Source organism: Neomonachus schauinslandi, chromosome 10, assembly GCF_002201575.2.
Source record: "Neomonachus schauinslandi chromosome 10, ASM220157v2, whole genome shotgun sequence".
NCBI classification, from domain to species: Eukaryota; Metazoa; Chordata; class Mammalia; order Carnivora; family Phocidae; genus Neomonachus; species Neomonachus schauinslandi.
Genome location: NC_058412.1, coordinates 134,804,835 through 134,823,143, shown reverse-complemented (window position 1 = coordinate 134,823,143; position 18,309 = coordinate 134,804,835). Strand labels below are relative to the sequence as shown.

The 18,309-nt window shown below is 55.5% G+C and overlaps 1 protein-coding gene across 1 annotated transcript in view; it reads right to left on the bottom strand.

Annotated features, from left to right (window-relative positions):
* PHACTR3 (phosphatase and actin regulator 3) overlaps positions 1-18,309 on the bottom strand; it is a 219,301-nt gene that overhangs the window by 100,235 nt on the left and 100,757 nt on the right. The window contains exon 2 of the mRNA XM_021677840.1: positions 676-837. Coding sequence (XP_021533515.1) covers positions 676-837 — 162 coding nt within the window. The remainder of the gene's footprint in view (positions 1-675; positions 838-18,309) is intronic.

Genomic DNA, 18,309 nt, shown 5'->3' with positions numbered 1-18,309 from the left:
CTACTTGCCATCACGGCCAGCAGTGGTGTTGTCAGCGCATCTGTCCTCCGTGGTCCAGGGTCCCGGCCACAGTTCCTGGTGTGGATGCGAGGGGGCAGGGGCAACGGTACAGCCCGCCGCAACCCAACTTCCCACAGAGCTGGGACTGGCAGGGTGTAAGGATGCAACCCAAGGTGAGTGAGGGAAGGAAGCTTCTGGGTCCTTTGGTGGGAGGGCCTGATAACCAGCCTCTGCAGGAAGAGCTCAGGAGCCGGGAGACGGTTGGCTCTGGTTTCCAGTAAGAGGGGAAGCCTCCAGGAATCCAGGCCAAGACGAGGGCCGGACCCTCCCAGTCACCCAGGGGGCTCCTGGGGAGGGCAGGTCCCGGTGTTGTCAGAGTGTGGTCAGCAAGAACAGCTTGTCCCAAGCCAGCCTCCCCGCCCCGGCCTGCAGGGACTCTGAGACTACATCAACAAGGTCCCGGTGACTTGTGTTCCGTGGGTCTGGGCGGTGAATGGGTTACAGGTGTGCCTGGTGCTGACCTGCCCCGGCCAGGAGGTGACCCGAGAAGGCTGAGCAGCTCCTGCCATCAGGGCCCACAGAGCTCAGCCGGCCCTCCCGTGGGGGCTGGGGAGACAACGTCAGCATGGAGAAGCACGGTGACTGGGGCACCAGCTCCCTCACCCCCATGCTCACCGGACGTCGTCTGCTTCAGTTTTTCGTTTTTCTTCTTCCTCCATTTCCAGGGTTTGAAGATCCTGCCCAGGGTGGCCAGTTTGCTATTCCTCCTCACCGGGGGAGTTCGGATCCCTGAGACCAGATATTCGGAGCGCGCTGGGGGCGCTTGGTCCATCTCATCTGGGAGGGGAACATTGAGGAAGGGCTCACGTGATCACCAATCCTACATGACCCAGTGGGCGGTGGGGGGGGGGGGTTGCCAAGGTGCCTCCCCTCCCCCAAGGGGCCACCAGTGACTCTCCAAAGCCTGGGGCTCATTCCCATGGGCAAGTGCCCACAGGTGGTATGTACCAGCACCTGAGTTCATGTGCTCGCTTCTACGGAAACCCTCCCCCCCCCGGAGCCCTTCTATGGCCTACTGGAAGCCCTCCCCCAACTTTGCATTTGGCCACAGCAATTTGAAGACTTCTCAAATTCCCCTTGAAATCTCTCCCACCCCAGGACCTTTGCCCAAGCTATGCTTGGCTTCTGTGCTGTTCTCCTCGGCTTCCTTGCCCTGGAAACGTCAGCCACTCGGCTGAATCTGACTTTCTCTGCAAGTCTCCACCTTCTCCTATCCCAGACAAGGTTCAGAGCCTTGCCTTCTGCTCCTAAAGCGACCTGTGCGGGTACCAAGGAGGACAATGGTCCCTAGGTGCCTGCCCTCCTGCTCAGCTGTCAGCTCTCTGCCCTGGACCTCAGCACAGGCCTGGCCGTGCTCCTCACTGAAGAGCCATGGAAGGAGTCCATCCATGAATGGTCCAAGGAAAGGAGCTCTCCTTTGGATCCTTCGTTCAGAAAACGAGGCCACTTTTGCACTCTGTGGGACGCACACTCAAGGTGCTGTTTGTCACACACAGGGGACGGGTATCATCCACAGGCCACTGGCTAAGTCGCTGATCATCCCTCCCCTCTGTGACCTGTGTACCGACATGGAAGGAAATAAAGCAGACAGGCAACTTGGCCAAGATCGATTGCTAGGTCAAGAAAATCAGCACGTGGTGGCGCCTGGGTGGCTCAGTCGTTGGGCGTCTGCCTTCGGCTCAGGTCGTGATCCCAGGGTCCTGGGATCGAGCCCCACATCGGGCTCCCTGGTCGGAGGGAAGCCTGCTTCTCCCCCTCCCACTCCCCCTGCTTGTGTTCTCTTTCTCGCTGTGTATCTCTCTCTGTCAAATGGATAAAATCTTTAAAAAAAAAAAAAAAAAAAAAAAAGAAAATCAGCACGTTGGGGCACCTGGGTGGCTCAGTTGGTTAGGCGACTGCCTTCGGCCCAGGTCATGATCCTGGAGTCCCTGGATCGAGTCCTGCATCGGGCTCCCTGCTTGGCAGGGAGTCTGCTTCTCCCTCTGACCATCTCCCCTCTCATGCTCTCTCTCTCATTCTCTCTCTCAAATAAATAAATAAATAAAAATCTTTAAAGAAAATCAGCACGCAAAATCACACAGCATATGCCATCCACGTGCGTAAGGGGGTCGTGTCCCTGTGCATGCTCTTATGTGCAGAGAACACATCTGCGGGGCCCTCAAGCCACGGGGGACACGCACTACTGGGGGGCCTGGGAGAGAGGAAGACATGAGCTTCACCACTGGCCCTTCAGGAGTTTATGATGTGTTCACGTTTGAAGAAAGATTTGTTAGAATGGAAAACAACGCAATGGGCAAGACCGAGAAATCAGAGAGCCACGTGAGAGCGACCAGTGCTGCTTCCATGGCTCACCGGGACCCCCGTCTGCTGAGCGAAGCTCAGACCAGAGCTCGGGCCAGTGCCAGGAGGATGGAGAAAAAAGCTTCAGTTGACCCAAGCCCCTCCTGGGACAGGGAAGGGACCTTTCTTCCGGCAATGATGAGGCTCCAAGTGCCCTAAGTTTTAATCTCTCCATATCCCTTGGGCACACGTTCACAGACCCACCAGTGCTCCCCAGCATGGTTGCTGGTACACGTGCCCAACCCTGGCCAGGGCACCCCACGCACACATGCTGCCCAGCACACACTTAGCTCCACACCCAGTGGGCTAATTCACCTCACTGCTCCCCATAGGCAGGGCAGGGAGCCTGAGTTTATACAGAGCTGAGAGGCCCCAGAGGGACCCGAAGATGCCGGCAGAGCAGGGCTGGAGTGAGGGGATCTCAGGAGGGTTTTCAGCAGAAGGAGGCTACCAGAGGGGCCAGGCCCTGCAATGGGTTGTTTGCGGTCAGATCTAGCTCAGTGCCCCACGTGATGGGCGCCCCAGGGACGTGCAGCCCCGGCGAGGAGCAGCCAGGCGGTCCTCAGGGTCTGACACCTGTCAGTAGCCCAGGGCTCATGGCAGGCCACCAGCCCCTCTGAGCCTCGGTTTCCACATCTGTAAAATAAAGATAATGGTCATCCCTGATGCCTACTGTTGAAAGAAAGATCCAGGGTGACCACAGGGTGGCCACGGAGACTGGACTCTTGGGTAAACACATTTAATACTAGTTCATTGAGAGCATGTTACAATCCGTGTAAAATAATATTATCTACGTTTTAAGGTGCTATAGACACTCTGATTAACGTACCATGCTAGCATGGTGTCTCCCGGTAGAAATTTTCAGGGTGACTTATACAAGGAACACAAGAATTACAATGGAGGGAAAGTCAGTCCCTGCTTGTTCGGGTCAGATACTACCTTACTTCACCCTCATGGTACATCTCTGAGACGCAGACTTATATCCATTTCCTAGGCGAGCACACTGAGGCTCAGAGCCATGAGCCATCTTGTTGACTCACAGAGCGAGGAAATGCTGGAGGTCGGGCATGACCTTGAGCAGCCTGACTCCAGAGACCCCCCCCCCTTGTATCATCTGGGGTGACTGTAAATTTGTGTCCAGGGCAGGACACAGATGTGTGAGACGCCAACAAAAGGCACAAACCAGGACCACCCCAGCCAGCCCGGGTGTGTGGCCACTCTCTAGCTGTTACTGTTAACTGCAGAGCGGAGACTGTGTCTGCAGCGGTCAACAGAGCAGCCCCGTGTGGAAGAGCAAGCCTAGGGGTGTCTTGTTTGAGAAAGCAGCTTAGTTGAGCTTGTTTTCGTCTGCGTCCCCAGCACCCGGCCCCCAGCGGGGGCCCAGAAAGCAAGGGCTAGGGAGTGCTGTGCGGGTCACGGACCCCTCCCGCCGCCATCTATCTCCCCAGCTCCACGCTCCAGGCGCAGGATGTGGATGGGTCCTTCTCTTCCCAGATGCAGTTTATTCCGTGTTATTATCCTCTCCTTTCCTTCCCACCCACAGACGCCAGATGGGGGCGGAACTGCCAGAGCCACATAGCCCCGGAAGGCTGCTGTCCTGGAGGCATTTTGGCACAAGGGGGAGAGAACTGGCCAGGTCCCCCCAAGCCTCTAGGCTGGTTTGAAGATGAAGGTGAAGATCCCCAGAGATGTGCATGGGGATAATGGCCCATTGTCATCACTTGGTTTATAACCCACAAAAGATGGGTGGCAGCTACCAGAAACACAGGGCCCACAAGATGAGCATCTGCAGAAATCGGAGGAAGGGGAGTCTGGACAGGACCACAGTGTCAAGGGCTTAGAGACACCACCTGGGCACCAGAGGAGGGCACACACATGGTTCTGAGCTTCCCAGCAGCCAAAGCAAAAAGGGGCAGCACACAGAATAAACCACAAATCAGACCCCAAATCCCACCCCATTGGCTACCCACATCACGGTGACCCTGGTCCAGGCCACCAGCGGCTCCCCCTAGATGCCCCACAGGTGTTCTAACCGGCCTCCCCATGGTCCCACCCACCCCCCTTACAAACACAACTCTGGTCACATCACTTTTCTGCACATTCCCTGCCCTTTCCCTTCTCCCATAGCACAAAGTGCTGGTTGATTGCCAAGCCCGGATGCTCCCCGATCTGCATCCCGCGCCCACCCACTCATCTCTGCCACCCCCCACACCCCACACCCACAATTTTATTGTCCTCATCACTGCAGTAACATTTCTGGCACACCATGGAAACCAGTATGATGTAGTTGTGCAAAACGCAGGTGCTACAACCAGGCATCCGGGCTCACATCCTGGCTCTGTCACTCACAGATCAGGGCAGACGTGCTGACGCCATCTCCTCCCTGCACCCTTGCACCTGCCGTGTCCTTGCTGGGGAAGTGAGGGCACGGGACTTCCCACATCCTTGCCTGGGGCTCGGCCATGTGGCTCGCTTGAAGCGGCGGAAGGTGGGCAGAGGGGACAGCTGTCCCCCCTCCTCCCCGGCCCCTTCCTCCTCCCCACCAACACCACCATCTTTATTTGAATGCCTTGCCTCCCTGCTCCCCCCACCCCACCTCTGCCCCTGGTGGCTGGAGCAGGTACGGGGTCCTCACACACAGCCTGGAGCACAGAAGGGGCTGTACCCAGAGGCTTGAACTTGACCCAAAATTCAGCAGGAGCCACTGAGGGATCTTCACCTCCATTTACCAAATATCCAACACCCTGGCCCAGGACAGACACCCTCACCTGAGCAACTCCTCGGGGCGCCTGCTGTCTCCAGGGGAGCAAAGCCCAGGTGGCAACAGGCTCCAGCACCCCCCGCCCCCTGGGAGGAGGTGCCCTCTCCCCCCCACCTCCCCCAGCGGGGCTCAGGCCCAGGGCCTGGCCCAAGGACAGAAATTTCAGAAGAGACGCTGTAGCATCCAGTGAAGGATTCTTTACCAGAACCTCCAGGACAGAGAGGACGTGAATGTGTTGCTGACCGTGTGCGTGGGGGTCCGTGTGAGCAAGAGGTGGGTGTGCGTCCTCCCAGGCACGGTGTGGCCCCGCTCACTCAAGAGTACACAGGAGTGGCTGGGGCCCAGCGTGCCGGGCAGGCACGTTCCCATATGTGTGTGTCCGCAGAGGGACGGCGGGGCTCGGCACACGGGCCCGCGGCCCTCTGTCTCCAGCCCGTGAAGTCAGCCAGTGTCTCTGGGGCTCGGGAGGAGCAAACTCCCCGTGCTGGGAGGCTCCGGGAGGTGCAAACACATCAGCGGATCCCTCTAGCCTCGGAACAACACAGGGGGGCTAGGCCACAGCCACCTCTTACACCTGCGAAGCATTAGCAGTTAATTAACGAAAAATGTCTCCCCACATCTGCGTGAGGAAGTAAAACATGCCGCCACAGGGTGGGCGGGGGCCTCCCGGGGTTCCCGAAGAACAGATGGGGCAGGTGGCCGGCCCGGCTGACACCACACAGCTGGAGCTGAAGGGGCAGGCCCCAGCCCGCACCCCCGACAACCCCAGGCCTCTCCTGGTCCCCTCAGGGCCACACTGTCCCCTGGTGCCCGACCCTGCCCACCTCCCCCCACCAGTGGATCCCATAGACCTGGGGCCAGGCCCTGTTCTAGAACAAGGCAGGGAAGGACACCAACGCCCCCGTGACTGAGCTCACTGGGCTACCTGGCTAATTTTCACGCCTGACCCAGGGCCAGCTCCTCTCTTCATGATAGCCCGTCCATCCTCGCTCTGACAGTTCTTGGATGTCATCCTGGGGCCTTCTGTTGATGGTGGTCATCTGTCTTTCCCACCGGAACCCACGAAGCCCCGTGAGAACAGGATCTGTGGCTGTCTTGTTCACCGCAAGCCCCTGCCGTCTCGACTGGTGCCTGGCCCCCAGCTGGTTTTCAAATAAACCTGTTTGGCCTGTGTATCTGGGGTGTGGGGCCCCTGCGGCCGGAGCCTGGACCTGGCCCCCATCCGTCTGACTTCAAAGTCCACTCCTTAGTGAGCTGGGGCATTCCTGCTTCCTCATCTTCTATCCATGGACCTCCTGTCTCTCTCTTCCTGCCCTTCGCCTTTCCCCAAAACACGGCGGGGGGCAAGCCCCACCCACCGACTCCTGGGTGCTGCCCGCCACATGGCTGGCCTCATGGGGAAGTCAGGCGCCCTCCGCATCAGACGCCCTCACTCCTTCGCAGGCTCGTTCGTCAGGTATGGGCTGCGGCCTGCCGGGGGCCAGAGCAGCTGGGCGGGAAGCCGACCTGCTCATGGAGCAGGAAGAAGACACAAAGATGGAACCAAGGAGGGAACTTCAGAATATGGGACGACTTATGTCAGAGGTAAACCAGAACGGACCAACACAGCAGGCACTGTTTCCTTAGTGAGCCTTCCTTGCCCAAAAGAATCCATCTCTCGATACTCAGTGACCACCTTCTGAGAAAAGCACCTGCCGGGTGTGAGGCAGAACAAAGAGGTGCTGGACCCCCCTGCCCTGGCAGGTCTGCTGACCACAGAGAAAACCAAGATGCCTGGAATCACCAGGAAGAGCCAAGTCAGGAGATGATACCTGCAGATGACGCAATTCTTCCTGCCTGGGGGGCGGCAGTGGGGGGCAGTGAGAACTCAGAGGGCCGCTGCGGGGGGCAGGTAATACTTGATTTGGGCCTTAGAGTTGAATAAAGGGTGCAAATCCATCACTGCATGACAGTACATGGTGTCTGGGCAGTGGGAATTAAGGCAGGGAAACATGATCTGATGTCCCCAGTCTCTGAGGTTCAGAAGAAGCCCAGTAAAATCCCCACATAGGAAATAGAGATGCCAACTTTCTACGGTGCCAGGTAATGACCAACACACACACACACACATACACACACACAAGCACACACACGCATGCAAATATACCTACCCAAGACTGCCATCTGTCATCACCACCACTGACTATACATAATAGGAAGCATATAATCTCAAAGTAAGAAAGGCATCTTCTAGTTAGAAGTATATTGATAAGAGAAAAAGTAACAATGCTGTGTCATCCTTGGTGTTCCTCACTGACCAGCATGGGTCTGTCCACTTGAATCTGGGAGCCCTCAGCTGGAGCTCAGGGTTTCTGGAATGGGAGTGAGAGGGGAGGCTGGGGCCTGGCCAAGAAGAGCCGCGTGGGGCCGAGACAGAAGCCCTGAGGGCGGGCAGGCACTGAGGACCAGAGCTGTGGAAAGGCCTCGAGAGTGTAGTGTGGATGGCCGGAGGCAAGGACCCAGGCTGCAGGCAGGGGGGCCCTCAGAGAGGGGACAGGCAGGGGGAGGGCAGTGAGGGCCGGCACAGAAAGGAGGGAAGGACCCAGAGTTGCTGAGACAGAGTCCTCATCCGAGCCGGAAGACCCATCAACATGGGACATGAAGACACAGGGAAGAATCGGGAAAACCAAGATTGGCCACAGCAGCATCCCTGGGGTACTTGGGTGTTGTGTGACAAGCCCCATCCTGAGCCCCTACCATGAACGAGCTCATTCCATTCCTATCAAGCCCCTAGAAGGCAGGTCACTATTTTCATAGCCCCCATCACAAGGAGGCAAACAGAGGCAGAGAGATGGGAAATAATTTTCCAAGGTCATGCAGCGAAGGTGAGAGTACGCCCGGAAGTCAGGACATCCACTGCAAAGGCCCTCATCCTAAGCCCTGTGTCAGACCACGCGGAGCGGAGGATGACGTCACCGTTATTGGGGATACGGGCTTCGGGATGAAAGCCACCTGGAGCAGAGAGCATCGTCAGGGCAACGCAGAGCCAAGTCATGGCGTTCAGCATCAAAAGACCCCTGGCTTGTGTCCAGCCTGCAAAAGGTGTGGCTTGACATCTGTCTACAAAGAGGTGCTGGGTGTTTTAAGTGACCCATCACCAGAATGGGTCTGAACCTCCAAAACCAAATTTTCAAAATGGACTTCAAGTCTCCCGGATGTGAAAGTACTTTTGGTTTGACCGTCTCCACTCCTCCTGGAAAATTCTCAAGTGACAACTGAAGAGCAGGACACGTGGGGCATACTGATCAGTACAGGCAGAACCAGGACCACACCCGAACACCGTCCCGGAAGGAGGGAGGCACTCCACGTCATCACGGCTGGGGATGGCGGCGGGGACTGGCCACTGGGGTGGGCAGGAGGCCGGTAGGGAGGCAGGAAGAAGGGTGAGTTTATTCAAAAGGGGAGAAGAACTTCCAAGGGCTGATGGCTCTCTTCCCAGAACCTCTGCAGGCTTTTCCCACTGCTCTGCCAGCCTGCCCATCAGAAGCAGCGACCGATCACAGCCCCTGGGTGGAACACCGCAGCCTCCCCAGTACAGAGGCCACAGGCCCCCACAGCAGGCTCCCCCTCCTCCCTGGGCGCCCAGCACGACGCCTGCCATGTGGAGTAAATGAACGAAGGAGAGAGTGAATTAATGCATGAATGAGAGAGCTGGCTCCTCTGCTGTAGGAAAACAGAAGCGGGATCAGAGTGCAGGTCACTGGTTATTAACAGCGACCTGAGTGACCTCCGTGCCCCTGGACAGTGGGGGATAATTACAATTCCGAAGCAGCGTCCAGGCTTCACGCTGCCTCACCCCTTCTCCCGGCTGCCACCACAAGCAGCCCTTGACACAGATGGCATCTCCTTGTGGGCCCTGCTCATCAGTCGAGGGGCTAAGAAATCCAAGAGCCTGGCTGGCCAAGCTTCAGAGTGAACAGCGGGCCCCGGAATATCATGAATTGAATGGATGCTTAACTGTAGGAGAACGCAATTTTGAATGCCCGAGGGGAGCTGCCAGATTCTTTAGCATGTCTGTTCCAAGCAAACAACCCCAGGGGGACAAGGACTACTTTTCCAGCTCCATTTTACATTTAGGAAGAGGAGGCTGGGGGCGGGACCCGTGCAGGAAGTCACACAGCTGGTAAGTGGCAGGACTGACAAGGGAGCCCAGTGGGGCATGTCACCAGTGTTCCCCAACGCACGTTCCACAGGACCCTAGCATGGGAGATGCTCCGTGGATGAAGGCAAACGGGAAAACACCATGCACACTGAAAGTCTGCCACATACTATCACCACATATTATCACAGCAAACAAAGGCTCTGAGAAGTTCTGCAGTCAGCAACACTCTATTCAGCTGTTTAGCCAACCTTTCCTACGCAGATGGATCAGGCCTGTTTACGCCTTGCTGCCCAGACAGCCATAACCCCACGCAGGCTGGGGCAACAATGGATTTGGAGCAGGAGACATGAGATTAAGCAGTCTAAACGTACTCCTGCTAAGCAGTGTTCATGACAATTTATTTTTGGAATATAAAATCTTGTTCCCAATACCTGTATTCCAAAGATAATGGGGATTCTCTAAGACCTTCGCAGAAGTTGGGCTTCGAAGCTTCCCACGTCCCTGAGCATCCTCCAGCTGCCCCAGGTCCCCCACAGCAACAAAGCAAATACAAAGACCAGACAATGAGCACCATCTATACCCCGACACCAGTGGAGGGAAATCACGGCATCACTCAAGTGGCTTCTTTCTTCCTCGCGTATACTGTGGAAAAACCAGCACATCTGCTGAGAAAGCCCACTGTTTAGCATCAACCCCTTAATTCTGCCAAGGGTCGCTGGCGTCTGCCAGGCATATGGCCAGTTCTCCAAGTGAAAATCAGCTCAAATCTGTAAAAATCAAGTGGGTCTGAAACGGCTGTGTGGAGTTTGGAACTAGCAATTAAAGCACGAGGAGGATGGGATCAGGGAGGGAGAAAGGGCGGATCGGGAAAAGCACCTCTGCCGTCACCAACTCTGACAGTTGCTGGTATTGGGCTTAGCAGGAGGGTCTGTACTTGCAGGTCAGGAAACACTTACAGAAACTGTTCAGCAAGAAGCCCACAGACTTTGCAAAGATCCTCTTCAACAGAGGAGAGAACAACGAGCATTTCAGAGGGAGGATAAACTGTCAAACAACGCTCCGGGAGACACCAGCATCGCACTGTGAATCCAGGCAAATAATATCATCCACATCGTCAAAGCCCAAGTTCCAGCCCAGACTTTCCAAACCGAAGTGTAAGATGAGGTTCTTATATGTCAGTCAAAGCTTAAGGACAAATGTTAATTTTTTAAAATATGCATGCGTTAGCATTTTTCCGAGGAATTAAACACGTTTAAATGCTGGGAAGATTCTGAGCCAATAGATGTATATTTTGAAAATGTGTCCCACATTCATCTTGCTGAGGTCAGGGTGGGCAAACGTTCCCTGTAAAGGGCCCGAGAGAGCATACACATCTCTGGTGTCGTGGGCCATACAGTCTCTGTTGTGACTGCCCAGCCACTGCATGAAAGCATGTGCAGGTGACACCTAAGTTAATAGGCCCAGATATATTTTAATGAAACTTTATTTGTAAAAACCAGTGGAAGGTGGATTTGCTCTGTGGGCCACAGTTTGCCAACTCCTACCTTAGGTGGTCCCTTTGGAAATGTTTTCAGGGAGAAGGTACCGCTGGACGCTCGGAGAAGAAAGAGGGTGAGAAGGAATGGTTTTGGCTCAGGATCCCTAACCTTCGCTCTCACTCCTGACTTCCGGGGTCCAGGCCAGCGTCACTCTCCACCTCCAACTCTGCAGCCTCCGCTAAGCCTGCCCCCCTAAGCAGACAGGCTCTGTGTCACTTCCCTGCTTAAGGTCACAGTGGCCTTTAGGATGACACACAAGGCCCCAACAGTGACCCCAGATTCTGGTGTCTGCTTTCTTAAGCTTGCCTCACACCACGCCCCCTGCCTCGCCCCACTGATTGCTGGCCTCCTCGGCTTCGCCCTGCTCAAGCTCTCCCAACATGAGGCTGCCCCCGTGCCAATCCCTCTGGAGGCAACACTTTTCCCTGATGAACTCCTACTCACTCCTCACGGTCCCATCCTCCATATCCCCGTTAGGCTTCCTGTTACGTTTTTCACCATAGACTTCAGTACAATTTAGAATTAGCTACTGATTTACCTGTTCATCAGTGGAATGTCCATCTTGGCTATTTGACCAGAAGAGCAGGGACCACATGTGTCCCATGTAACTGCCTCCCAGGCCCTAAAAGAGAGCGCAGGAGGGCCCAGCAAGGGCTCCGCAAGTGTTTGAGGAGCAGAAGGAAAGGAGAAGCGGACTCCTCTGTGCTCGAGTCCACGGTCCCTCCCCGTGGGGAACGCGTGCAGGCGCACCTGAAGTTTATAATCCGACGGAACAAGACGTGTTTCTCAGGGTTTGCCAAGCTGGGTTCCTTCCTGAATTTGCTGACTTTTTAGCCACTCTACGTTTTTGCCTGGCGCTGCCTCCTTCTGGCGCCTCCGTGGTTGACTTGCGGCTGCCCCTGAGAGCAGAGGCCACTAAGCCGAGAACCTGCAGTGTCCCTGCTTTTGTTGTCACCGTGGCTCCTAGCGTCGCCACAGGCCCCGTCCTGGCCCGGCTCCCCCAGCAGTGCCTGTGACAGAAGCCACCTCAAGGTGGACACAGCCGGCCCCGCCCCACAGCCGGGCCCGCCCACAGCCGGCCCCTCCCCACAGCCGGGCCCTGCCCACAGCCGGCCCCGGCCCACAGCCGGGCCCGCCCACAGCCGGCCCCGCCCCACAGCCGGGCCCGCCCACAGCCGGCCCCTCCCCACAGCCGGCCCCGCCCCACAGCCGGCCCCGCCCACAGCCGGGCCCGCCCACAGCCGGCCCCGCCCACCGCCGGCCCCGCCCACAGCAGGCTCCAGGGAGGTCTGGAAGGGAGCAGGGAAGGAACGGATGCATGGATGGGGCACCAGAACAGAGGCACTCTGTGGGTGAGGCGAGGGTTGGTCTCCGACTCAGGTGAACCTTCCTGCCAACGTGAGGACACCTGACGCGACTCTCACAGACCCAGCGGGAGGTGAACGAGCTATCGTCAATATGAAAGAAAAGCACTCCTCCACTGTATGGACGCACCACACTTTGTGTCTCCTTCATCAGCACTGCTACGAATATTCGCGGACACGTTTTCGCTGGAAGACCTATTTCCAGTTCTTCTGGGTGTACACTGGGAGGGCGATTGCTGGGTCTTAGTTCTATGTTTAACCATATTTGAGCAAAGCTAGCCTGTCTCCCACGTGGCTGCACCATGTTATACGCCCAACAGGAACGACGCACTGACACGAGCCACGACGCAGACGAACACCCAGAACCGGATGCCGACACAGAAGACAGGTCCACGGGTATGAAATGGCCAGAATAGGTAAACACCGGTCAGTGGTCACCAGGGCTGGGGGGACGGAGACTGGGGGTGATTGCTGATGGGCAGGGTTCCTGTTTAGGTGATGAGAAAGTTCTGGAATTAGAGGTTGCACAACCATGTCAATGTACTGCATGCCACAGAAATGTACCCTTTAAAATAGTTAAAATGTTAAATTTAGGGGGCACCTGGGTGGCACAGTCGGTTAAGCATCTGACTCTTGGTTTCAGCTCAGGCCATGATCTCAGGGTCCTGGGATCAGGCTCTATGCTCAGCGCAGAGTCTGCTTGAGATTCTCTCTGCCTCTCCCCTGCCCGTTTGTTCTCTCTTTCTTTCTGAAATAAATAAATAAATCTTTTTAAAAAATTATAAAATACTCAGTTTAGGTATTTTAAATGTTAAATTAAGGTCATTTTTACCTCTATTAAAACAAAAAGCATGTCCTGACCCCGTGGAGCTCTCTGTCATGTCATAAAGCCAGGGTCAGACTAATAAAACTGACCAAAAAGAACACTGGTTTCTGGGTAGGAAACCTAGAGCAAACAGCCTGCATTTTTCCATTCACCTGCATCTTGAGCATGGCGTGACCTGGTGCTGAGGAAAGCTGGGTCCCAGAGAATAAATCACGCAATTATTCTAGCCCCAGCAGATCTGCACCAAGGCGAGCAGCCTCCCTATGTACTTAACACCAGCTTGCTTCCCTGCCCGGCCTCCGCCTTCAGGCACGTCAACCCAGCCCTTCGCTGAATCAGGACTCTGGGGTCCAGAAGAAAGCCAGTTGGGATGCCGAAGGATAACCCACACATACATCAGGACTGTGATTCATGCAGATCTGAAAGAGCCATATAAGCATAAAGTCTCATGCAAACTTTGCAATTACCCTAAATTAAAAATGTGTTAAGGATCACAAATTTCAAAGCACTCTGGCTGGGCTCACACGATTGCCATGTGGAGGCTCCACTCCAGCTGACAATCAGAAACATGCTCCTGTGTCAGAGCCCACCAGAAATTGTGCAGCGCCCTGTTCTTCAGGGCCTGAGCAGGAAGATGTGGGCAGGACACTGGACGTGAATTGACTCTGGGGCAAACTCCCCCTGGGTCCCCGTGGTCCTGACACCACAACTGCAGGTCCTCCTGGCTTCCCTGTGAAAGAGGAGGCAGTGCTGGGGGCGGACACAGCCTGGCTGGCCTGAGCCGGTGACTCTACACAAGTAAAGCCCAGCCCCCTTGCCTCCATTAGAGATAAACTCTGGGGAGCTGCTCACACCCCAAGTCCCCTGTGGGATCAGGTGCAGCTGCCTGAGCTCTGCCCGAGACCATGCCCACTCGGCCCCTTCCCCTTCCCTATTTCTGTTTCTCCTGGGACCACTTTCTTATGAGTTACTTGCTCTCAGACCCACATCCTAGAGTCTCCTTGCAATAAACCCAAACTAAGACTACCATCTACTCTGTGCCGGGTGGTAGGGTGACACTGATAAGCAAAACTAGACATGGTACCTGCCCTCACTGGACTCACAGTCTACCTGGGGTCACAGCCTACCTGGGCTCACAGTCTACCTGGGGTCACAGCCTATCTAGGCTCATAGACACACATGCATCAATCAAAGAATTGAATTTATAACTGCACTGTGACAGCCTAGGTAAGTGTTTTGAGGGAGAGAAGTATCTGAGGGCAGGCAATGGGGGATGGGACAAATGTCCTAGAAGGAAGCTGACTGAAGCTCAGATGAGAATAGTTGGGGTGAGCCCTTTCCGTTCAGAAAAACAAAGTGTGTGGGGCGCCTGGGTGGCTTAGTTGGTTGAGCATCTGCCTTCGGCTCAGGTCATGATCCCAGGGTCCCGGGATGGAGTCACACATCGGGCTCCCTGCTCCGCGGGGAGTCTCCTTCTCCCTCTTCCTCTGCCCTCCCCCCGCTCGTGCTCTCTTTGTCTCTCTGTCTCACACATGTGCTCTCTCTCTCAAATAAAGAAATAAAATCTTAAAAAATAGAAAAGAAAAATGCAGTGTGTGAAGCCACCTGGAAAGAGGCAGCTTAGAATATTCAGTCACACCTTTCTCCAAAACATCTTCACTGCCCATTGATCTTGCATGTCCATCAGGAGCCATGTGCCAAAGAGACAAGTAGAGCCTAGAAGGGCTAAGTGACTGGCCCAGGATCACATAACACCAGGCGATGGCCCTGGACATGAACATCGGGCTTCACATCTTACCAGGTGAAGATTTCTACACATCTCTGCTGCTCACCACCCCCGAGACCAGACCAGAGTGTGACAAAGTACACGCCTTGTCTAGCTGCTTTTGCAAACTCCACATATATTGTGGAGCCCCAAATGATCCCAGTCCTCCCCACTCAAACGCCTTTTAAAAAGTCATTACTCTCGGGAGCCTGGGTGGCTCAGTTGGTTAAAGCAACTGCCTTCGGCTCAGGTCATGATCCTGGAGTCCCTGGATCGAGTCCCGCATCGGGCTCCCTGCTCAGCGAGGAGCCTACTTCTCCCTCCGACCCTCCCCCCTCTCATGTACTCTCTCTCATTCTCGCTCTCTCAAATAAATAAATAAATCTTTAAAAAAAAAAAGTCATTACTCTCAAACTCCCTTTATAAACATCAAATGTTGAAAGGTCTTCGGTCACAGTTCCCAGCCTGACGAGTGAATCACCACATGGAAGTTTAAGTGCACTGTCGAAACTGAGTCCATGGGGACTGCTCAGGTCTTGGCCTCAGAAATCATTTCCTTCCTCATCCATTAAGTAAATGAAGTGAAGCTTGAGATGCTCAGTCCTCCCAGTGGGTTGAAATGAACATGGGGAGGGAGAGAATGCAAGGACCCTGCTCCGGAAGGCGTCCTCACCCCCAGGAGCAGAGAACATTGGAAGCACTGTTTCGCATGCAGCTGGGAGCTGGGGGGCACTGTTCCCAGGTGCCTGGTTTGTAAATCGCCAGGGAACTGCTCCGGGCAAGTGTGAGAGAGTGTGTCAGAGGTGTTCAGGGACAATCACAAGTGTGGGTGAGGATGTGAGAAATGGCAACCCTCAACACACAGCAGTTGGAATGGAAGGTGGGGCAGCTGCTGTGGGAAATAGTCTGGTGATTTCTTGACCAGTTACCCAGAGTCACCCTCTGACAATTCCGCTCCCAGGTATTTATCCCAAAGAACTGAAAATATATGTCCACACAAAGACCTATCCACGAATATTTGTAGGAGCATTACTCACCATTGCCAGAAAGTGGGAAAGAACAATCCAAACGTGCACCAACTGATGAACAGATAAATAAAATATGATCTGTCCATAGAGTGGTCAGTCATATAAAGGAATGAAGGATGGACACCTGCTCCACATGAATGGACTTTGGAATCATACTAAGTCACAGAAGACCACATGTGGTGTGATTCCGTTTACACAAATCATGACGACGGTGTCACATGCCTGGGAACGTCAAACCACTAAATCGTATACTCTACGTGGGTCACTTGTATGGCATGTGGATTATAGCTCAATAATTTTGTAACAGGTTACAAAAAATAAAAAAAACACACAAGATAGTCGGGGCTGGCCCGCATCCTCTCTCACCTCCACCTCTGAGCTGGTTGAGAGCCGTGGGGGTCTTTCCCGACCTCCCTGGATGGTAGGGTCTCTCGTGACAAGTGGACCCCCGGACCCGGGACTGCTGCCCACTGTGGGCCTTGCCGCCCCCTGGTCAGGAGCTCCATATCAGAGCAAGTGTCAGCATGTGCCAACATTGTCCAAACCCGCCTGAGTTCCTCGTCCCACCACAGACTCTCTCAGGTCGCCTCACCAGCTTCTGTAGCAAGAGCTCACTCCCTCCACCCATCCCAATTTCCATGCTTGCTGTTCCACAATCCATTGGCTGCACAAAAGCAGAGTGATGGTCAAAACCACAAATTAGGCCCTGCCATACCCTGCTTAAACTCTCTCGTGGCTTCTCCCCCACTTGGGATCAAACCCAAACTCCTCGAAGACTCTCTGGCTTCCCTTGGAACCTTTTCCACCCTCTTCCCTCCATTCTGGCCACAGTGACCATACTCTGCATTCCTTGAGCACGCCCAATTGGTTACTGCCTCAGGGCCTTTGCACCAGCTGTCCCCTCTGCCTGGAATGCATTCCCCGTAACATTGCCACATTGCTGACTCCTCATCCCCAAATCTCAACTGCACCAAGGTGCCCTCCCTCCCCATCCACCTTCTTCACATGGCTTTCCTACACCTTCCACAGCTTACTCTGAGACTTCCCTTTGTTTCACTTCCTGTGGGGCACATGCTGCCCTCTGATGCTGTGTTGTGTATTTACCTGTTTGCTTTTCCCTTGGAATACAAGCTCCTGGAAGGCAAGGACTATTTCTGTCCAGCGTTATACACCAAGGGCAGTAGGGACTCATTAAATTTTTGTTGGACACCAGTCACCCCCTGCTCCAGTCAGCTGCCCTCAGGAGAGGAGCCCAGGAGGCCCCCAGGGTCCTCCCCATGGGATCTGGTCTTGCCTGCTCTTGGCCTCATCACTGATCACCCAACCAGACTTTGTGATTCCTGAGGTCTCTCTTCTTTTGCTTCAAGAACTCCACACATGCCTTCCCTTGGAGAACCTTTTTGCCCCTCACCTTCAGCTGGCCAACTCCTACTCTGGATCACAGCTTAAACTTCGCTGCCTCCCCAAATAAATCCCTTTGTGCACCGCTCCGTGCACCCAGCCTGTCTATCACCGCCGCCTCCCATGGTGTCTCCCAGAGCATTGCTGGAAGCCTCCATCGAGCACAGAGCCACGTGGGTCCTGCTCACCACCACCGATCAGGGCAGCCCCCCGCACAAAGTCAGTCCCCGGGAAAGGGCTCTGGGCGGGAAGCGGCCCCCGCAGGCTCGGCCTGCACAGCTCGGGGCAGCAGCTGCCAAGCTTGGGTGCCACCCACGGCCGGACAGACCACCGTGGATGCGAGCTCTCGTGAACTGCCCGACCATGGACCAGTCACTTGGCCTCTCGGGGCCTCAGAGTCCTGACATCTGTGCAGTGGGGCTAATGCCGGCCCCCTCCGCACGCCGGGCACAGCGTGGCGTCCGGCACGTGGCAAGGCTTCGCAACCGCCGGCGCCCCCCAGCTGCTTCGACATCGGTCTTCCTAGGCCCCTTGGGTGGCCTTGCCTATTACGGTTGCACCCAGTAGGCCCTCAGCGCATATCTGGCGAATGCGTGAGGACACCACGGAGACCACGGGCAAAGCCGCAGCTTTCCAGGGAATCACAAAAAAAATGACGCTTTGATTAAGTCTTTACTTTTCAGCCATACGTCCGTGGGGTCCTGACAGAGACGCCGCTGCTGGGTCACACTCCACGGCCGTCCCCTCAGTAAGCAAGGGGACGGCAATGGAGAGACCTTCTGTAACAGGCCGTGGCCTCCACCTATTTCAGTCTCTCCCTGCCTGTCCACGTGAGCCTGTGGCCTCCTTGTGGCTGCTGGTAATGTTTCCTGATGTGCGTGTGTCCACAACACAGGCCTGCAGGAGCCAGCAAGCCGCCGTGTGGGGTGGGGCCGGCGTGTGGGGGGGGCCGGTGTGTGGGCTGGGGTGGGGTCACTGTGTGGGCTGGGGTGGGGTCACTGTGAGCTGAGGGCCACTGGGTGGGACGGGAGCTGCCGTGTGGGGTGGGGGACGCCGTGCGGGGTGGGGTCATTTGTGGGCTGGGG